This window comes from Crocodylus siamensis, chromosome 2, assembly GCF_052110815.1.
Source record: "Crocodylus siamensis isolate JL-2025a chromosome 2, ASM5211081v1, whole genome shotgun sequence".
NCBI lineage: Eukaryota > Metazoa > Chordata > Crocodylia > Crocodylidae > Crocodylus > Crocodylus siamensis.
The window spans coordinates 264,884,898-264,907,840 of NC_143396.1; the positions used below are offsets into that span (position 1 = coordinate 264,884,898).

Below are 22,943 nucleotides of genomic sequence, written 5' to 3' on the forward strand. Positions count from 1 at the left end.
GTCAGCTATGTTCTTGGGCAGAATGCCAAAAACACCCACAGCTTCTAGTTAGATGTTGGCATGCCACGGTAGGACAGTGGGGGAGCTGTGAGGGGCCCAATCCTCCTTGTGGCAGTACAGCCCCAGTCCATCCTCTGCCATCCACCTCAAGGTGCATGAGCACCCACCACCAGCGATGAGCTGGGCCAAGGCTCTGCAGACCCCAGTGTAGCTGCTTACAGCTTCCCAGCTGCTTGCCACAACTGGCCTGGGCTCTGAGCAGGCCCCTGCCACCTACCACAGAGCCCAGGCTGAACTCAGCAAGGAGGCTGCAAGCAGCTGCACTGGAGTTAGCAGAGCCCTACCCCAGCTTGCTGCTGGTGGCAGGTGCACGCATGCTTCAAGGTGGACAGTGGGGAAGGGGACAGGGCTGTACTGTCAGAATAAAAATCGAGCCCCTCGTGGCTCCCCCACCATCCACCTCAAGGTGTGCATGCCAAGCAAAATGCCTATGTGCGCTACACTCAGGCACCTCTTACGGGGTTTGCCTACCCGTATTCTAAAAAGCGCCGTGTAGATTTAGGGAACAGCTTGGACGCAGTAAAGTTTAAGTCTTATTATTTGCTTCGTGTAGAATTGATCATATGACTTGAAAGCTGTGCGTCTTAATAGAGAAATCTCTTGATTTTTCTTAATGTGCTTTTTATTTTCTTCTTACACAAATTCCCATGGTGTATTGTATTATTTTTAAGGAAAATGATGTTGTTGTTATATGAAGAAGGTCTTCGAGTTGTGATACACACATCCAACCTCATTGCTGATGACTGGTACCAGAAAACTCAGGGGTAAGCAGTGATCTCCTTGTTATAGTAAAGGCTATGCCCTATTTGTGGTTTAAATAATGGGCCTGTTTGTCTTGTGCTATATTGTGTATATTAAATGTGACCTGAAAAGTGGAAATGAGGAAGACTGGATCTTTTCTCTCACTTTATGCCCTGGTAATTGGACATGTGTCTTTGTGGTTTTCTCTAGGGGTGCGCTGATAGAGATTTTTTGGGCTGATACCAATGGCCGATTTTTAATGAGCCTTATAGGCCAACACTGATCCAATTCCAATATGCAGCCCCACAGTCTGGAGAGCAGCCTGGTCTGGCTGATAAGTCTGTTGTGGGAGGAAGGGGTGGGGTAAGGGAAGGGGTGGGAGGGGCAGATTGAAGACCCTGTGGTGAGGGAGGGAGTGAGGCAGGGGCAGGCCCTGCCCAACTGGAATGGGGTAGGGCATGGGATGGAGCCGCAGCTTGTCCAGGGGTAGGGGATGGAGGGAGGAGCAGTGGCTTCCACTGCTGGATGCAAGCCAGGAGGGCATGGGGGGCAGGTGGGCTACCTCTGCAGGTGATGGTGGCTCTGGGAGCAGGGGCTATGGTGAATTTTGGGGTGGCTGGAGCCCCCGAAATGACCCCTCCAAGTGCCGCTGCTGCCTACCCACAGCCTGGCTCAGCCCCTGCCAGAAAGACCCTGGTGCAGCCCTGGCTCCAGCCCACAGTGGCAGCCCATGCTGCCCAGTGGGCAGATGCAGGGGCACACTCCCCACCATTCCCTCCCAGGCTGTGCAGAGTGGCGGGAACCACCACACCCCCAAAATGAGCCGCAGCTCCATCCTGTGCCCTGCCTTGCCCCAGCTGGGCAGTGTCTACCCCAGCGCCATCCCCCTTTCTCCCCTGTTGCCCCTTCCATGACAACAGACTTACCAGCTAGACCCTGCCACTGTCCATGCTGCCGGGCTGTTCTCCTGGCTGCCTGCATGCACGGGACATTTATTGGCCACATCAGACAAAAAATGCTGATTACCAATATTCTCAGTTGTCCTCATATCGGTGCTGATCCATATGGGACCAAAGTATCAGTGCACCTCTAGTTTTCTCCTGCTTGTTTTAACTGTGTTGGCTAGGAAGTGCTACGCCAAAACTTACATATATATTTTTGTGACTGCCAAGTATTTATTTTTTCTTGTGACTGCCAACTTTGTTAGCTACATTCGAATCACACAAATGGATCATGTCCTCACTTGCATCTGTACAACTGTATTGAACATACAGGATTCCTGCATTAGTGCACAAGAACATAAAAATCACGGGTTGATTTCATATCTCAGTAGAGTCGACTGATATCCCAGTTGGTCATTTCCAGATCAGATTTGATCTGTTTACAGTGGTCTGCAGATTTTGTCTGCTTACATGTATGCAGTAGGCCAAAATTATAAAATGTGGTTGCCTGAAGCTAAACACCTCCATCCATAGTTAGGTATCTGACTGAATAAAGTATTTTTCACAGGCACAGAACTTGCATGTCTCCCATTTTTGTGAGAAATGCAGTTCAGCACCCTTTTGAAAATTGCGGAAATGATTTTAGTGCCTAGATGTGACACTGGAAAATTCTGGCTTACTGTATGTTCGTATTTGTACACTGTGACCCTAGACCATCATAATATGTTGTTTTAAGGGCTGTTTTTTTACACTAGCATTGCATTTTAACAACTGTGGTTTTTCTCAAATGTTTATTTTAATCAATAAGAGTTCTATTTTCTTAGGATCCCATTCTTCAATTGCTAAAGCTCTGGAATTCCATCTGTTTTTAGAGCCAGTTTTTCAAACCAGTCTAGGAATCTAAAGATGCCAAGAGGCACCACCTGGGTTTTTCTTTTTCAGTAGGTTAGGTGCCTTCTTGATGCCTTTGAAAGTCTCACTGATGTATGTCTTCTGCCAAAAATGCCTGAAAACAAACTTTGATCTTAGTTTCTTCAGGTAAAAGTCCCCATTTGGAACAGATTGGAAATGTCTGGCTTTACATCTTACACCATGATGGTTCTTATGCTTCTGTTCCTAGTACTGTGCAGTGACCTGCCTTAGTGCATTACATTCAGGGAGTTGTTAAGTCTGCTTTCTGTGTGCAGACTAGCAAGTGTGTGATCATATTTTCTAGCTTGAAAGCTAGTGGAGAAAGCCCTAACCTTTGTGGGACAGTAGAAATGCACTTAATAACACAACTGTCAACGCTATAGTGGATATTTCAGAAAATTGGCTGCCTAGGATATTCATCATTGTGGGTTTACTTACTGTCTTTGAACCTTAAATGTAGGAAATTTAGCAAAACAAAGATTCTTGGTTGTAACTGGTTTTGGTTTGATTGGTTTTTTTTAATTAGCACTATTGTGGTATGCGCTCTACAAATTAGGGTAGAAGATGGCTCTTTCCCTAAAGTGCTCAGCTAGAATCATGTAATAATAAATATATATAATAAATCTCCCCCTACTATACACCATGACTGGCCAGTCCATGATATACATGTCTCAAGTGGCATGGTGTCACGGGATGGGGTCTCCAAGGATGGCTGTGATACCCTAGGGTCCTTCGACTGTGCCAGTTTGGCCCGATGGGCACCCTCTTTTCTTGTCCGCCATGTCTTGATGTAAATATAATATAGGGAGGCTGCCTTCACGTCCAGTTGGACAGGGTCCTGATGGACTTCCCTGAACCCCATGGGTCCCCAGATCCCTTGTGGATCCTGTTTCAAAAAAGAGGTTTCGGGGCACCCCAGCCTTATGGGCTATATGCATGGCTCCAAACCACCCCTTTACCCCTAGCCTTGCAGGTGGTATTGCCGTTGTTTCTCCCAGGCCTTGCTACAACTTGGCCCCTTGTCCTCACTGGGCTGTCCCACAGCCCTGTCTCTGCGCCCCTTGGCACTGGGCTCTCTGCAGCCCTGCCTCTGTTTCTGCGCCCTTAGGGCCGTGCCCTCGCTGGTGCCGGGGTTTATGAAAATACCGCGCCCTCTCTGCTGCCGGGGTCTATGCACCCCAAATACCACGCCCTCTCTGGCACCGGGGTCCCCCACACTACAGTGGGCCCCCCCCCCCCCCCTCCAATGAGGCCTTCTCCTTCCCTAATAGCCTCACCCAAACCACCGGTTGGTATGAAACAGGAAACAAGACATAAGCCCCTGGGCTAGAACATAACACACAAGTTCCAAGTGTGCTCCATCCCTTTATAAGAATCAACTTTGCCCCTGGTATTACCAGAAGCTAGACTAGTCCTCAGGCCTCTTCCCATAGCTCCTTCTAGGAGTGCTCCTTCCTGCTTGGCTGCTGGCAGTGAACTGCTTCCTCTAGTTCTAGCCTGGGGTTTATATGGGCTAAATATATGCCCCTTCTGATCAGCTGTCCAAGTACAGCTGCAGACTAATTTGCTCTCTAGCCGGTTGCCCTGGTATCCTGCACCTGGGCTTCTGTCGGTCTCTGTGGGCTCTCCCCAGGCAGTTTCTGCTTTTCTGGGAGCAGGTACCTTAGTGCCCTGTGACACATGGGTAGCTTCTGTGTGTGGCATGTGGCAGATGGAGGAGGGAACAGGGAACACAGTGGCAGATAAGGCAGGGATCAGAAAGCAGAGCAACAGATCAGGCAAGGGAAGGAGATCAGAATGGTACTTGGGGAGCATGTGGGATCTACTTTGTGGCACAAATGCCTGAAAGGCTGGCCCCCACTGTCCTAGGAGATGAATTGAGCATTGATTTTAATAACAGAAATTCTTCCAGGGAGGAAGGATTTAAGAAGGCCCTGTGTATTATTTCTACTTCAGTAACTATGGATCAGTGGTGGTGAACCTGTCTAGATCAGCTGGAGCCAACAAGTAGGCTCAACATCCTCCCTGCGTGCCAATCTGATCTCCCTTTCCCTTCCCCATACCCCATACCCCCATGTCCAATCTGCTGCATTGATTTCTGCTTCCTGCTCTGCACTCCGTCCCCAGTCTGCTGCTTTGAGAATTCATCTGGCCCTATCTTTCTGTGACCTGACACACCTGCATACACAGTTTTTTCAGGGACTCAATGTAGTCACTTTACTTGTATGTTACATTCCTTTCCCCCAGCTTTTTTTCAAGGCTTATGGGATGGGAAAGGGGTAACCATTTTAAGTTATATGGGACAGACAGTCTTTCTAAATGTTCATCTAATATAACAGGGCCCCAAATCCTGATCAGGCACTACTAAAATATAAAGAATACATTAAGTTCTTAAAGAAAGAGGAAATGATAAATGCCTTGTAGCAACTGGGGACCATTCCAGTTTCCTAGTGGCAGTTAAAAGAAAGTCAAAAGTAAAATATTATGTTGTAGAACTGAATGGGCATTGACATTGCAAACACGGGATATGCCTTTCAAATTCAGAAACAATATAATAGCTACATTACACAATAAACAGACAGCATATTACCCATAGTGAAACAGGAGCTAAATTACATTTGAGTGAAGATGGCTTTATTGTGTTTAAAGTCTGCTAGTTACTTCACACACAAAATTGATCCTCTTTTAGCAAGGCTGTCTTCCAAAGTGTAATTTTTTCTTTAGGGAAAGAGATTAGCAGTGTTATTTATAGCTGATTCCCCATCCTACCAATAAACAAAATAGAATGAGGCAACCACTTGTTTCTGTAAGAACAAAACAGGCTTGGGTCTTGTTTTTCCTCAGTGACAAATGGTAAACTAACTTCAGTATTTTATCTCCGTTCTGGATAGACTGACATGAATCATAATGACGTTTCAGTCCGCCATGGAGATAGCCCTTCCAATCTCACATTACTGTAGCTATAGTAACCAGAGCTTGAGAAGTTAAAGATGATTCTAAAAAGATATGTACTGCCTCCAATAACCCAGAATTCTTCAGTCTTTGAATGAGCCATTATATTGGGGATCAGGTATGTTGAGGCAATTAGATATCAAAGTTTTCACATGCTGTGAGAGACGTGAACTTCTGATAACTAAAACATTTTTCTTTAATAATTGACAAGTAAGGTAAATTGTCAGAAACCCCAAAACATCAATTTCATGCCTGCTCAGCTCTCTGTAAAATCCAGCTGGCAGAAAAAGACCAAACAGCCAAGAGCATTAAAAATCAGATATTTAAAAAAAAGAGAGAAATATTTTAAAATAATAAGTTATTAGTTATCTTCCTGCTACCTCAAGTACTAATAGGATTTTCCTTCAGTGAGGTAGAGAGCTAAAACCTTGGTGTGCCTACTGGTAATGAAAACTGAATGTCCAATAAAAAGAGCAGTTTTCTAAACCTATTTTTAAAAATGGTTATGTCTTTACAGAAGATATTAACTATTAGATAACAAGCGCTCTTAATAGCAAGGACAGGGGAAGAGATAAACAGCCTAGAATAGGGAAAGAATAGGGAAAGATCAAGTTAGAGATCACTTAGATCGGTGGTTCTCAACCTTTTTTGTACCATTTGTAAGCATCAATGGCCAGTTTACCTCTTTCTTAGTCTGCTGTGGAGAGCTGACAAAGAGGAACTGAGAGTTAAAAAAAACAAAGCATTCTAATGGCAACTATCCCTTTCCTTTCACTATCTTTCACATATGTGATTAGTTTGTTAGGACTTCTTAAGTCAGGGGCCCCATGTACTGGATTCAGTTCATGGGGCTGGGCCAGGTGCACAATGGCCACTGTGTGCCGCATGCACATGTGCAACAGCTCCAGTCAAGCACATCAAATGCAGCCCGGTATGAGTCAGGTGCTATATGTGGCGCCTATGCCAGACCAGCCCTGCATACTGGATCTGGCACGTAGTTCCAGTCTATGGGCCTGATTTGGACTGGCCCCAGATTTAACACACAAATGTCATGTGTAGAACATGCCCCAGACTGACCCTATGCCACATGCAACCTGTGCCAGACTGGCTCCACATACTACATGTGGCATGTGGGGCTGGGGTCAATGCGTGTTGCATGCACTTGGCAGGACTGTGGATCAGATGATATGGCTCTACAAGCTAGAACTGGCCCACAGGCTGCATCTTTGTCCCCCCTGCCTTAAGCTATTAAAAAAGGGTATAGTGAAGTAGTCTCCTATGACAGGTAGCCAAACTGCAGCACATGCCACAAGTGGCAGACCAGGGAGAGGACAAGCAGCACCAGAACAGATAAGGCCAGTTAAGGCAGGAAGTGGTATTTTACTTTTGACTTTCTTTTAACTTCCACTAGGAAACTGGAATGGTCCCCAGTTGCTACAAGGCATTTATCATTTCCTCTTTCTTCAAGAATTTAATGTATTTTTTATATTTTAGTAGTGCCTGATCAGGATTTGGGGCCCTGTTATATTAGATGAACATTTAGAAAGACTGTCTGTCCCATATAACTTAAAATGGTTACCCCTTTCCCATCCCATAAGCCTTGAAAAAAAGCTGGGGGAAAGGAATGTAACATATAAGTAAAGTGACTACGTTGAGTCGCTGAAAAAACTGTGTATGCAGGTGTGTCAGGTCACAGAAAGATAGGGCTAGATGAGTTCCCAAAGTATTATATAATCCAAGTCAGCATTTTTCAACCTGTGGGTCATGACCCATAGGTGGATAACAAAAATATAAGAAAGGGTTGCAAACCAGCTTGAAAAATGGATCAACAAACTTTAAAAAACAGATTTTCCTTTAAAGGAGAAAGTGGGGGAAACTGGGCTTTCCCTTGCAGGCTGGCAGAATTCCAGCCTGCAAGGGGCTGCTTGGGGCTCCCCCTGTCCCACATGCTGGGGTCTAGAGGTGGGGGGCAGCAGGTCAGAATTGAGGGGCACTGGGGCAGGACTGGCCATTGATGCTTACAAATGGTACAAAAGGGGTTGAGAACCACCGATCTAAGTGATTTCTAACTTGATCTTTCCCTATTCTAGGCTGTTTATCTCTTCCCCTGTCCTTGCTATTAAGAGCGCTTGTTATCTAATAGTTAATATCTTCTGTAAAGACAAAAAAAAGGACAGAGAAAGCCGAAATGTTTACTGCCATTAGGTTCCCCTCCTATTTCAGTAAGGGACCTACACTTCCTTCCTTAAGTGTTCCTCTTACTTCTGACACACAGCAGGCTTCTTTGTTGCCTCTTACGTCCCTTGTCAGCTGTCAGCCAAGCCAGTCTCCTCCTTTGCTTCCTATCCTTTCTTCATATTGGGGTAGCCTGTACTTGTTGCTTAAATAACGTCTCTCTAAGGCACAACCAGCTGCCTTGGACTATATCTTGTTTTAGGCATGTCTCCCATGGGATCCCTCCCCACCAGTTGCCTGATTCTGTTAATCTCAAGTCTAGTGTTTTGTTTGTGTTTTTATTGTGCTGCTCTCCTACCTTCTGTCCTTTCCATAGGATCATGAATGCTGTTGCCCACGTTTCTACCTTCAGTTTCTCAATCAGTTCTTCCCTATTAGTAATAGCAAAGCAAGAAGAGCTCTTCCTCTCCCTCCTAGTTAGTTTCTCCGCCATCTTTACCCAAAACCGTCTCTGTGCACTGCTGTGTTTCCCTTTGTTGAGATCTCATGGTAACTAAAGTTCAGCACAGGAACCATATTCTGTGGTTTGGATGTGTTGGTTGGTTAGTTCAAAAATACCTAGTCATTTTTGTTGTCATTGTCATCTTCCTCTTTTGGTGGTCTGTAGTAGATACCTGCCATAACATCACTCTTGCCATTTTCTCTTTTTGCCATAACCCAGAAACTTGGAACAGGTTTCCTTCCTACATTTGTTTTGAGATACCAAAAGTATTTGTTTTTTAATATACAAGGCAACACCAGTTCCTTCCCCCACAACCTGTCCTTCCTGAACAGTTTTGATCATGAATTCCCTTGCCATCTTGTTTTTCCAATTACATCATAATTCCATATCTGTAGTAGGATTTCAGTTTTGTTGGCATATTACTCATACTACTTGCCTTAATATATACACATCTTAAATGACTAATTTCCATGCTTGTTTCCATCTTATAACCTGGTTAATACTTCCCATATTACTTCCATCATACGTTGCTTTTATCTGTGTCATCTGGCTCTTTACTTAGCTATAGGCCTTTGTCTCTTCCTCTGTGCACCTAGTTTAAAGGTCCTCTTCCTCCTTTTGGCTGCTTTTAGTAACTTGGTAAAATAAAGTCTGGCTGTTAATTGTCATTTTTTTCTGACAGAAGCAGCTGAGTTTGATATAAAATAGTAGATTTGTAGTTGAGCTTGATATGAAGCAGGGCACGAGAGGAAGAGGTAAAGGGAACTAGAGATGAAAGGGAAAGAAGTGGAGGGTGAGAAGTACACTGGAAAAGCATCAGAGTTAAAACTGCTAAAAGATTGCAGCAGTAAGGAAGAGACAGGACTGAAGGGGACTACTAACCATGTCAAGAAGACTTTTTAAAAAGGGAAAATATCCAGAGGTCAAGTTTTAGACTTTACTGATATCAAAATGGTAAAAGAAGAGTGCCATGAGTGGCAGTCCTTGACTTAAGCCTCCCTGCCTTTGGACTTCAAGACATTTCAGTCCTGGTTCATTTCACTGCCTGCCACTTCTCAGACTGGCAGATAGATAATACTTTACTGCATGTTATTTTCTGTTTATAGTGAAAATCCTCATTATAAGAATTGCATTTAAAAACTGGAACTCGGGTCCTGTGTTTTGCTCTAAGTGGACAAATTGCTGCACAGTCCCTGCTCCGAGAGACGGGTAGTATTCCAAGAAGTTTGTAATCAGTAATATTTTTGTTGCGTCATTTTGACCAAGTAACAAACCGTGTTCTTCAGACTCCATAAAAAATATTAGCTTTTACGATTATCTGAAATATGAGTTGAGATGACTGCATGATTGCAAAGTTTATTGTAGCTGTTCATTTTATTATGGATAAATAACCAGAACCATCTCAGACCAAAACTATTTCTGTCCGAGGTTCTGCATGGAGCCCTTGGTCTGCTTTTCTTTCAGTAATTGAATAATAATGGTGACTCAAAAGTATGTTCCATTTCTATTTTTCAGAATATGGTTAAGTCCTCTATATCCAAGGCTACCTTCGGGATCTCCTGGTTCTTCCGGTGAATCTGTAACCAATTTTAAGTCTGACTTAATAAACTACTTGGTATCTTACAATTCTCCATCTCTCAAAGAGTGGGTGGATATAATCCAGGAGCATGATCTTTCAGAGACAAGGTATGTATACCTTTAATGTCTGTACCTTCATGCTTTCTCCAGAAGTTCACCATTTCTGTGCTGTTAGGATTTACTAACCCATGTGGTTTTTTTGTTCATCCTGGCTCCTGGCATTCTTAATCCAAAATGTTTAGACACAAGTGCCTTTAAATTAGGCATATGTATAAATGGCATGCATAACTTGAACAAAAGGGATTATCTCCATCTCCCATTGAAATCGTAACTAGTATTGAAATGTTGGTCTTAATAGGCAGAACAGCCTGTTTCTACCTGAAGCGAATTGCTAATGAGTAAGTAGCACAGGAGCTGATGAGCCATACTATAGTTTCTGATTTGAAGAATGAATTAGCATTTTTCCATTTATTTTGTAATTAAAAATTGTGTAATATATTTTGGTAAAATTTACCTCGTGTGAAATAAAACTTCCAATTTATACATTACAGCACATATATATGTATAGGGCTGAATTCTCTGCTGATGTAAATAAGCACAATTTGTCTGACTGCTGCAGACTTTCACTTTTTTAGTCAAATAGAGTTACTTTAGAAAAAGCTATGGACACTAGGGGTATGCGAAGTGGGCCCTATTTGATTCAGATTCGTCCTGAATCAGGGACAGTGATTTGACTCATTGATTCTTCCAAGTCTGAAGAGTCAATGCTGATTCGGAGACTCAGCAATTCGGACGTAGACACAGCTTTAAAAGTTTTTTTCTACATACCTTGAGGTAGCAGGTGTGGCTCGTGATTGCTGCGATGCTGGGATGGATGGAGCATCCCACAGGCGTGAAGGGAGGTCATCCATGTGCTCGGTGGCAAACTCAGAAGTGGACTGGAAGTACCAGATTAGCCATGGAAGGTCCTGGATGCCTCTCCCCCCCACAACCCAGGAGGTACCAGTCACTGAGCTGGGGCACATGGGAGCGTTCCCAGGAGAACTGGAAGTGCTTCTGGTCCACTTCTGGGTCTGCTGCTGGGCACCCCAGCATCGCAGCACTTGCAAGCTTCCTGCTACCTAAAGGCATACAGAAAAAAGTATTTAAAGCTATCTCTGTCTGAATTGATGAATCTCTCTGAATCGATTTGGAGGGTCCTGATTTGATTCAGACAGATTAAAGGGTCCTCTGATTCGATTTGGAATTGGAGATTCAGCCACCGAATTGGGCTGAATCTCCACTGAATCGAATCAGGGACTGAAACTTTGCACAGCCCTAATGGACACTAACAAAAATTGTTGCATTGGAATTTTGTGCAAAACATAATAATACCAGCTACATATTATATAACTAATAGAGATGAACCGATATATCATTCCATATTGGATTGGCACCAATAAAAGGAAAATTAACATTATTGGAGATCAGCTTTTTTTGGCTGGTATAGCAAGTAATGTCACCAATAAATGTCACATGTATGTGCACAGTTGCAGCATGTACACGGCCAGGAATGCAGCTCAGCAGCTTGGAAATCAGTGCCTGGCCGGTAATTCTGTGGTGGGAAGGGGGGTGGGGTGGGGGTAGATTATGGCCCGCAGGGTGAGGGAAGGAGTGGGGCAGGGGTAGGCACTGCCTAGTCAGGACAGTTAATGCTATCCCTTCAGGTGTGGGACAGAGCTGCAGGCAGTTCATCCAGGGCCCTTGAGGAGGGGAGGGGTGGCTCCCCTCCAGTGTGCATACCCCTAGGGGAGGCATGTGGGCATGTGCCCCCTGGATTTGTGTATGGGGGGAAGGTGGCTGTGGGCTTGGAGCCAGGGGCCGTGCTGATTTCTTTAGCAGGGGGGCTGCACTTGGGGCAGGTGGCGACCATTGAGAGGGGTGGCTACAGCCACCCCAGAAATTCCCTGTAAACCCCATAGCCCCCTCTCCCAGTGCTGATGCTGCCCACCCTGCCCCAAGCGCAGTCCTAGCCCAGCCCCCCACCTCTGGGAAGAGGCCGGTACAGCCCTTGTTCTTGAGCTTGCAGCAGGCAGCCCACCCTTGCCCTGTGCACAAACCTGGGAGGGCATTTATCCCCCATGCCTCCTCCAGGTGTGTGCACAGTGGTAAGGATCCACCCTCCCCCCACCCCTGTCCCCTGGTTGAACCGCTTGTGTCTCTACCCTGCACCCTGCCGCAGGGTCACATTCACCATCCTGGTTGGGCAGTGCCTGCTGCCGCTGCCCCACTCCCTTCCTCACCAGTAGGGGCCTCAATCTGCCTCCCATAATGGCCTCCCCTCCCCCTCCCCCAGCAGACCTACCAGCTGGGAGCTGCTATCCAAGCTGATGGGCTGCATATCAACTATTGGATCAGTGTTGGCCTATATGGCTGGTTAATAATCAGCCATTGGTATCAGCCAAAAACATCTTTATCAGTGCACCCCAATTACTAAGATATTTTAGTTAGAACAGTAGGCTCTTGTTTTCATGTGGGTTATACAAAGCTTTGGATATTTTATTTAAATTATTACTTTTTTTTTTTTGAAGAACTGGAAAATTTAATCTAGGATGCAGGTTAGTATTGCCAAGTAATATACTGTGTATTTTTTTTAAATGGTAATCTCAAGTCATTGGACCCTAAAACTAGTTGTAAAAGTTTACTTGAAACGTAAAATAGACAATAACTAATTTTTACAATTTCATAGAAGCTGGAAGATAATGTAAACTGTCTTAGAGGTAGAGAGAACAGCCTTACAGGAGAGAGAGAAACCTTGTCTGCTTCATTACATGAAATAGAAATATGTAGGAAAGGGATTTGTAGTAGTAGTGGTAACAAGATTGTTTTCTAAAGCAGACAAGGAACAAACCTCTAACTTTGGAAGAAAGAAAAAAGGTAATGATAAAAATAGCCTAATGGCATATTGCAGTCAAACAGCGAATAAGAAATATACAATAGAAATATTGATTTAAGATCAAGACCTTCCTGTTTTATATTGTTAATCATGTTAATATTGTTTGTATTTATGTATACTTTTGGCAGCACGTATCATATCATGTTGATAAAATAACTTTAAATTGAACTCATTGTTGATCTCTACAAGGTAAATTTGCCAACTTCACTGTTGCAGAAATTGTTATGTTCTTGTCTTTACTAATCATCATGATTTTAAGATTCAAATATGAAATGGAAGGTGATATTTTAGCCTAAAAAGTAACATATTTCTACTCTCTGTTCATAATACAATCCTAGTCATTCTCTTTCCTGATATATTGTTTTGTCCCCCTGCCTCACTTTTATCTGCTTATTTGGCCAGTAAAATCCAAATCCTAAACTCTTTTGTTTATTATATGAGAATATTATCTGTTATACAGAGTATATCTGATTGGATCAACCCCAGGAAGATACCAAGGCTCTCAAAAAGAAAAATGGGGCCACTTTAAGCTTAGAAAGGTACTAGAATTTTTATTACCACTTTTTCTCTTATTTTTTTTCCTTTTTTATTATAAGCAGCTTTTGTGGGGGAGGAGGGGAAGGTATTTCTTTCTGCTGCCCTCTGTAACCTTTAATGTTACTATAAACTATTTAATGCCTTTATTCCAATGTACACTTGAGTGTTACATTCAGGAATGGTGTCTTTCTTGGCAAGATTAGTATTTCATTTGAACCAATTCCTCTGCCCTGTATCCTGGATATCAGTAACCTGCTCCCCAGATAAACTTTTCTCTTTCACTAAAATGGCTTCTGATCTGCCGTTCACTTACCTGCATATAAGAGGTCAGATAAAATACAGAGTGCACAGTTCACTGCTTTGGTATTGCCTTTGGGAGCTAAGACTGTTTTTCCAGAGATGACAGATCAGAAGCCATTTTAGTGGAAGATAAATGATGTAAACTGGATTACTGAAAGTAAAATGCAAATTGTTGCAGTAGTTGCTGTTAGACTGGCTTTTGTTTATCTCATTTGTCAAAGACCAGGAGAAAACATTAAAGTTGAGCATATATAATTTGGTTGAGATTTAAGAATGGAGGTTAGCAAATATAATGGGACAGAGTAAGCAAACCTTAGTTAATTTCAAATGTTGACTTGTATTATAACTGATAGAGACTTATCAATTTTTCTAAATCCCTTTGCAAATAATTTATTAAATCATATTTTTAAAACATCATATAAGGTCTTTAAATTATGAATTACTTTAAGCTACTCTAATTATTAAGCTTCCTCCTAAATTTATTCAAAAGTGCAAGAAGGTCTGTTGGTAAATGTACACATGTTCAAAATTAAGAAGGTGCACATGCTATCTCTTTGTATGGCAAGTGGTAATTTTTGCCCACTGCCCAATTTTATTTGTCTTGATACGGAAATTCTAATGCTTTTCCATATGAATTACCTTCCCTTCAGATCTACCATAGGTTGTACCTTTTTTAAGGAAAACTGTGTAATGTGCATATTTTGAGCTTGTCTTGCTTCCCATGAAAAAGAAGCAATAGTTTGCAAAAGCTGAATGTGTTAATCAAAGTGATTAATTCTTCCTTTTCACTGATGGCAAATAGATTGTCTAATACAGAGTATGATACAGGAACTTGGATAGTGAACTTGGTCAAAATTTTAAGTAGTTGGCATATTGGAGTCTTACGAAGTGTTTTAATTTTTCCCAAATAGCTTTTGAGAGATCATGCATCACCAATGCCAGGCCAAGATTCTTGGCCTGTAATAGGACAGTTTTCAAGTATCGGATCCATGGGAGCTGACCAGTCCAAATGGCTGTGTTCGGAATTTCAGGAGAGCCTAGTTCCTTTAGGCAACAGAACGAAGACTCTAGCAAGACATGACATTCCAGTCCATTTGGTATGGTTTTTAGATGGTGATAGAGTATGTTTACCCACTGGCTTTTTGTTTGCTCATTTGTTTATTTTCAGTGTTCAGAGTAGGATGGCAGTCAAGTTTCATTATTGTCATCAGTTTGCCATGACATTAGCTTTATAATTTTGTATGTTTTTTTTAATTAACTCCCCCCCCAAACATTGGAATCGGTTCATTTATGGATCTCGGCTTATGAAATGATTCTCCAGTGGCTTTTATGGCAAACATGAGAAGTTGGCGGCTATCAGAAGATAAGAACAGAAAGTTATTCTTAACTTCTCATAAAGCATGTTACATAATGTTGTTGGAAAAGGACTACAGCATCTCATGCCAGTGGAAACTGTATTTTAGAAATGGGTAATTCTCGAGATACACAGTTTATATGAGGACCTAAGATCTTTTTCCAATTCCAGTTTTCTTTTCTTCTTTTATTAAATAGAGATAATTACTATGCAATTAGCATTTAAACTATCTACATAGTTTTGTTTTCTTAAAACCTATATATATATATAGTTTAAATGCTAATTGCATAGCAATTATCTCTATTTAATATATTTTATATTTTGCTAGGATAGGGAAAGTGTTGTGTGGTATGTAGATATGATAGTTGTAAGCTAATTAAGAGTTATCAGCAGGGGGCAAGCATCAGCCAAGTTAAGTTATAAAACTTGCTTGAGTTGCCAGTAGCAATAACTTTTTTGAAACCAAGTGACCTTGCCAAAAAAGACAGAATTGTGAAATAATTCTAAAAGAGAAAAATAGAGATCCTAACCCAAGTATCTAGTTCTAGTTGGTTAGAAAAAAAGTCATCTCCACTAGCTATCACTACTGCTGAAGAGACTGCTGGGGGACAGCTCCTGAAGAGAGAAAATAACTTTGGCTGCTTGCAGAGGTTTTTTTAAAAAAAAAAAAAAAGTGGCACTTTATTTTGAACTTGGCATGCCCCCGTGCTGAGTCCAGCACCTGGCCAGAAGAGGCAGTGCCTTAGTTGAACCCAGTTCACCCAACATCTGTATAGACCAAGAAGCACTTTAGTGGGGCTTTTTTGGCACTTTTATCTAATAGCTGATTGAATCAGCTTTAGCTAAAAGCACTAAAAAGCCCTGCTGAAGTGCCTGATCTATAGATACTGCAGAGCTGGGTTGAAATAATGCACTTCTGCTTGCGTTGTTTTTTAAATGTCTGCAAGCAGCCTTAATGTCTTCTGCCAGTCCATCTCCTTTATTAGTGAGTAAAATCAGAGATGGGGAAGAAATTCCTAAAATCTTGTCTCTGTGGACAAGTTAATGCAGATTAGCTAGTGCATTGTAAGTTCATGCCTTAGTTTATTGAACACCAATCTCCCCATGTAAATAATCCCTTAGAAACAAACAAATAAAAAGTCATGTAAATTTAGATATTGGGAGGATAGAATTTTTAGTCAGGGAAGCATGTAGTATGAACTGAAACATGTTTGAAATCCCTATGCCTTTGAACCTTCAATTTCAGAGAGTCAGTAGCAGTAAAAGAGAACTAACAGAATAAATGTTCAGTGTATGTTGCTTCATGGCTAATTTTCTGTGTTGTCTTAGTTTGATTTTAATGAAACCTAAATGTTTTTTATTCCGATAAGACACAATATTTAGTACGGCACTAAAGTCTTTTTCTGTAGTTTTCTTGGAAAACTGCATTTATTCCAGATTGAGAATTTCTGAGAATTTTCATTGTCCCTAAGATAGTAGCATCAGATGTTTGAAATTGGCAGCACTTTTTTAACAGAGCTGTAGTATTGCATCTCTAACATTGTTTTAAGTTAATAATTGTTTGTGTTGTATTTTTTAGGTTTATCCTACTGTGGACAATGTGAGGCAAAGTTTGGAAGGATATCCTGGTAAACAAATTAATGGAAAAATAATTCTTTATTTTATAATTTTTGTGATAATGATGCATGTGAACTCATGTGTAAATGGTTCAGTGACTGGTGATGCTGTTGCTGAATGAACCTGAAAGTTACTTGTGTAGGTGTCCTACGTGTTGTTATAGAGTCCTGGTTTGATTTTTTTTTTTTTTTTTTTGAGTGCTGACCCAACAGGGCAATTGCCTGACTCTGAACAGAAAAGTTTTACAGGTGTTGGCCTGAAAATTAAAATAGTCTTAGTCTAGTTTGTAGGTCACTACCCAAAGTGCTGTTCCTGGTCACAGCTCTAACTTAGTGATGCATGAGCTCTGGCTGCAAACCAGAAGATGTTTGTGTTTATGCAGAGTTTTTCTCTTCATTGCATTTTTGCAACAAAGCTGTTAGAAGGCTTACTTTGCATTCAGCCACAATGTAGATGCTGCATGTAATGAAAAATAATATACTTGTCTAGGAAGTGGCAGTGGGAACCCAGGTGATGCTTCAGTATTCCATGATTTACAGTTGGTCAGTTCATTCAGTTGGTCAGTTCATTCTTCTCATATTTCCATTCCTGAAATCAATGTGCATGTGTAAAAGTTTGGCATAGGCCAAGAAAGTCATCTTAAAGTTTTGTATCTGATACACTAAGGCCAATAGTTTAAAAAATGGTTCTCTCAAGCTATTTTTATGAACTCACAGATGATTTCCTCAGTTGTCCCTGTTTCTGTGTGGTATAAGTTGAAGTGTATATGGGCTATTTTGATTATTGGCAAGATTGGCTATACAGGATCAAGGAGTTCTTGATAAGAATTCATTTTCTGGAGGTCCTTCCTTTCTCTGAACTGAGTCGTGGTTGGACAACTGTGAACTAAGTCAGGTATAGATGTAGTTATGATGCTTCTTGTAAATGTTTATTTTAATATATGAACCTAATACTGTATTGGAGAGAGAAAAATCAATTATTGTTTTACTGTGTATTATAAATAAAAATCATGGTAAAACTGATACTTTGTCTCCTAATTTGAAATATGTCATTAGTGTCTGTTACAGTAAGATAAAATCGTGTGAAATTATTCAGATAGCATGATTCTTTATTTAGTGGAGTGTTGGTATATGACCTTATGGCCTTTATTCAGGTGAACAGTCCAATTTGATTCCAGTAGACAGTGGCAGCCCACGTACGAATAAAGGTTTTGGGGAATTCATTAACCTTTAGGTTTGTAATGCCCAAGATGGATTACTGCTTGCTGTACTCTTCTGGATTTCCTTCATTCTGATCAGTTTTTAGAAAAATGGTTATTAAAAACCTCAACCAGAGATCAACTTAGCCATATACAGTTTCATAAAAATACTTGCCTTTTGTAAATATAATAGTTACTGATTTGAAGCTTTCTTTATTTCCTGTATCTTATGTAAGTGAATAATAGATGTCCATCCATGATTATATAACATGGATCTATCTGGCTTACTAAGGAAAAAAGATCACAGTTGTATCTTTAAAGGAAAGATTGAATTGTGAACCATTAAGTCTGATTTTTTTTTTCTACCTCTTTCTGGTGTTAAATGCATTACATAAAATATGGGGATTGGTATTTAAGTATTTTATTCTGACAAGACAAACCACTTAATATCACAGGAGTTTTTCCTTGTTTTCTGGAGGGACATTTTATGCTGCTAATGGAAATAATATATTCTTCTATGCCCTCACAATTTACTTAAAATGTGTTTTTGTGACACTTGCAAAATGTCTTTCAAAAAGACAAAAGCTAGAATTTTATAATGCTGTTTTTCTTTTATTTTTTAGCTGGTGGCTCACTTCCCTACAGTATGCAAACAGCACAGAAACAACTTTGGCTGCATTCCTATTTCCAGTAAGTATTCTCCATTTCTTTGCCATCAATTTACATTTATTTTCAAACTACGTATGATTAAAGTTTCCTACTGTATTCTCTTATAATGTTGAATGCAAATTTAGGCAAGCTGGTCATAAGTATGGGTGGATTTTAAACTCAGTAAATAACTAATCCGCTTTCAAATCTTTTGGGGATTTTTGTATACCACATACAAAATCAGCATTTAACTTGTAAGAAGAACTTGCAGAATTTCATAGAATCCAGTTCAGGACTTCTTTGATCAATTTCAGTATTAAAAATAAGTCACTGCTTACATTTTCTTTCTCTGAGTCAAGAAATACTGTTTCTTTCTCTGGGGCTGTGCTTCTTTTGTTCATCATCTCCATCTTCTTAGCTTCTGAACAGGAGTTTCCTGCTATTGAACCCCACTTGTCCTTGTTGATTCTCATCTCATTACTACTGTGCTGCAGCTAGGTTGCAAGAGTTGTGTCATCAGGAAGTTGGTAATACCATCTATTAAGGTTCACCAAGGTTTCCCATTAACAGCTTCCATTTTCAATTGTCTTACATGTTTGTTAGACTTGTCAGACCTGAACTGGTTGGGAAGGCCAATATTTTGCATGCTGAACATGACTCCTAGGCTAAATAGTTTGGAAATGTTCAAGAAAGTGGCTTATCTGTTTTGGAGAACTAGAGTAGGGGAAAGTGTTTTGCCCAAGTTATAAAAATAAATTCTGTTACCCTTTTGTTTGAAACACTGTAGCACCCCCATCCCTTGGAACAAAGTCTTAAAATCTGCCAGACTGGTAGCCTTTCTTCAAGGATTTGCCTTTTGCCATCCCCAGGGAAACCTAGTTAGGTTTGACCAAGCAGGAGGAAAACTGAAAGATCGCTGTTTGTTTATGCTCATTCCATAAGGATTCTGCCTGTATCAGGCACACTGCAGCAGGGGGGCTGGCAGGATCTCCTCTGCAATTCTTGGTATGGGTCTTTCTTTTAATGGAGAATAAACTTAGTCAAGGAACTTTGGGAGTGGGGAGGAGACTTTTTACAAAGGGGGAGGAATGAATGGCTGGGCAAAGAAACTGGGACTGAAAATCAGGACAATGGGGATGAAAATATGGAGGAGGGGGGATGGATATGGCAGGGAGAAATCTAGGACTTGGTGCTCAAAGAGATTGGGGCAAGATAGTGGGGGATGGGGAGAGCAGAGGATGGGACTCACTATATGAAGAATCCATGGAGAGAGAGTTGAGATGGGAACTGTTGGACTGGGGATTGTAGACATGCATATAAAGGATGTAACTAGACCAGAGGGGAGGAAAAACTGATAAGGATCCAGGAGGAGGAGCCTAGAACTTTGTGGTGGGACAAGATAACTGGAATTAGGATGAGAAACTTCAGGAATAGAGAGGGTAAGGAGAATGTGATAAGCTAGGGGTAGATGAGAAACAGGACATTTAGTATGTGATGAGAGACAGGGTCAAGCTGAGGGGAAGAGGAAGGGCACAAGGATATTTCAGTCCTTTCTAGGCTCTGCAGTAGAATCCAAGATTCCAGTCTGGCTGTTATCCTACTGTAAAATGTACTGGCAACATATCTCACTTCTGTCTACCCTAGGTCTTTATACAGGACTGGAATTTATTGTTGCTTTGGCTTATTCTGTTGGCTCAAGTGGGAGAGGTTTTGATCCTGTCAAGGACTGTGGGGATCAATATCATGCCATATTATGTTCCAACCCCCAGGTCCTTCTCTGCAGTGCTACAGCCTAGTTATTTATTCTCCAGTCTGTATTTGTGCATGCAGTTATTACATCCCAAGTACTGGACTTTGCATTTGTCCTTGTTGCTTCTCATGTAACTGATTGCAGACCATTTCTCCACTCTACCTTGGATCCTAGTCCTGCCCTCAGGGGAGTCTGCAACTCCACCCAATTTGGTGTCATCCACAAATTTGCTAAGCATGTACTTGATCCCATCATGTAAATCATTAATGGAGATGTTGAACAATACTGGACCCAAAACAGACCACAGGGAAACCCCACTTGTTAGCTCCTCCCAGCTAGACATTGAGCCACTGATGACAACTACTAGTTAAACACAGGGATCCACCTTGTGGTACTTTCATCTAGTCTGTTTTTCCTTAGCTTGTTGGTAAGAATGTTATGTGAGAGGGTGTCAGAAGCCTTGCTAAAGTCAAGTTATATCGCATCCACTGTTCTCTCTCCTTTCAAAGAACCTATCACCTTATCATAGAAGGAAATCGGGTTGTTCAGGCATGATTTGCTTTTGGTGAATCTGTGCTGGCTGTTCTGAATCATCATCATCTCCTTCACTTTCACCTTCACAATAGATTCCTTGAAAATTTGGTCCTCGATCTTTCTAGGGGTTCAGGTCATATTGACCAGTCTGTAATTTCTTTCTTTCCTTTCTGATGGACACTATATTTACCCTTTTTCCAAACATCTGGGACTTCACATGACCTTCACCGGGTCTCAGAGAATAGCTATAACTCTGCAATTACATCAGCCAGTTCCGTCAGAACCCTTGGGTGCTTCCCAGCTGGCCCTGCCAGCATGAAGACTTCCCTAAGTAATCCTTAACCTGTTGTACTATTCCAGCCTGTTTGTCTCCTTCTCTGTCCTTGCCAACAGCTGCACTCATCATCTGGTAGCTGCCCCATTTGTGAAGACGGAAGTTAAAAAGGCATTATATGCTTCAGCCTTCCCTACATCATACTTGGGAGCTGAGAACAGAGCATGAAGCCAAACATGCAGAAAATGAAGACCCTACAATATCTAGGGCCTGGGGAGAGTTTGGCTTGTGTAGAGGACTTAGGGTTCTGGGGTCATTCCAAGGTGAGACTAGAGGGGTTAATTACATATATACCCTTGTTAATTCAGCAATAGTGGGAGTTTCACCAGTGACTTCACTGAGACCACAGTTTTACCTGAATTCTTTGAGGAAAGGCTTGAGAAAAAGTTGTGGGGAAACAGAGCTATGTTTCTGATCCAGGTTAGAGCTTTCTTTTTCCTCCTGACATCTTTCGTTCCTTCTCATGAGGAGTATATTATTATAACAGTTCAATTTTAATTAAAAAAATACTTTGATATAGCATTTAAGGGTAGTTGAATTTGGAATACATCTGAGAATGTCACTGTCATTGTGGGATTCCATATTGTGTCCAAGTTAGTTCAGATCAAATGCCAGTTTGTAAGTAAAAGAGAGAAAGGCTTGGCTGGCCCTTCCACCTTGGTTCTGTCAGTGAAGTTGCATCATTCCAGTTCATTGGTATAGTGAGAGTTCTGGAACTGGAATGCTGTTTTAAGTCCGATGCATGAAACAGAATGCTAACTCATTCTCCTGTATCACAAAGCTAGGGGTGAATAAGGAGGAAGCTGTGATCATTTGCTTTGATCATTATAGGAAGGACTTATGACTCAGAATGGAGCAAATTCAAATAAGACAGCATTTTTGCATAGCCATTTTTGATTGCATTTACACAATTCATTTGATTGCAAAACATTTTTCATTTGGCATCATTACTTTAACTCTTACCATATATTTGCAGATTGTGTTTGCTGAAAGTGTGCCCATAATGCAGGGAAAGCAGCAGTTTTTAAATAAGTTTTTGGTGTGTCTACTTTTTAATGCAAGTGTTGTGTAACCTCAGACAGCTTAAAGTAACACCAATTTAAAAATAAAAAGTTGCATCTTGTGTGCACTTCGATGTTGCAAAATTTCTCACTCATGTTAACATTTTATAGCTCCATTGGCAGGAATGCTGTAGAGAACGTTCCTGTAAACAGACTGCTATCTTTTTAAGTACCAGGGTATTTAACTCCTGGTTTTTGTGGAAGGAGATATGGAGGGTTCTTGCTCTTTAGAATATAAAAGAAACAAACCTGACAAAGCTGGCTGAGGTAAAAACTTTTATAAAAAGGACTAGCACAGGCTAATCTTTTTTTACTTTCATTTATACTTCAGCAAAAGTTTTCACCACGGTTGTCTTCTGAGACATGTAAAAGAGCACTATGGATAGGCATTACATTTGTGCTGAGAGAAATGCTTTTCTGCTGGCACAAAAAGAGAGCATATAGCCAATTGAGGAGTGGGGGGTGGTTTTTGTTTTTCTTGGAAGAGAACTGGCTCTTTCATGGAAGAAAGAGTACTTCCAACCAGGAAGAGCTCTCTCCTGTGAGTCAAACTGAGCTGCTGTTTGTTTCTCCTGCATCTTCCACAAACCAGTGACCCTAGTCTGTGGAAGGCTCAGGGACATATCCCTGTGGCTTGACTCATCCTAGGTAGTGGGAAAAATTAGCTGCAACTTGCCTATGAGCCTTCCACTTCTATAGGGAAGACCTTGGTTTGTGCAAGCATTAGAGAGATTTCCCAACCACTTGACTCGACTCAACCCAGGGATATGGAGGATTTGCACTTCCTCCTGCAACCTTCTCCAGTTCAGGGTCA

At 41.4% G+C, this 22,943-nt stretch overlaps 1 protein-coding gene across 5 annotated transcripts in view; it reads left to right on the plus strand.

Moving 5' to 3' along the window:
- The window catches only part of TDP1 (tyrosyl-DNA phosphodiesterase 1), a 150,506-nt gene that overhangs the window by 13,610 nt on the left and 113,953 nt on the right, over window positions 1-22,943 (plus strand). For 4 of the 5 annotated variants that reach the window (XM_090033878.1, XM_090033877.1, XM_090033876.1 and 1 more), the window contains exons 7-12: window positions 732-824; window positions 9,799-9,969; window positions 13,257-13,335; window positions 14,545-14,730; window positions 16,567-16,615; window positions 18,426-18,492. In XM_090033878.1, coding sequence (XP_089890004.1) covers window positions 732-824; window positions 9,799-9,969; window positions 13,257-13,335; window positions 14,545-14,730; window positions 16,567-16,615; window positions 18,426-18,492 — 645 coding nt within the window. The remainder of the gene's footprint in view (window positions 1-731; window positions 825-9,798; window positions 9,970-13,256; window positions 13,336-14,544; window positions 14,731-16,566; window positions 16,616-18,425; window positions 18,493-22,943) is intronic. The other variant, XM_090033880.1, reaches the window with a different exon arrangement.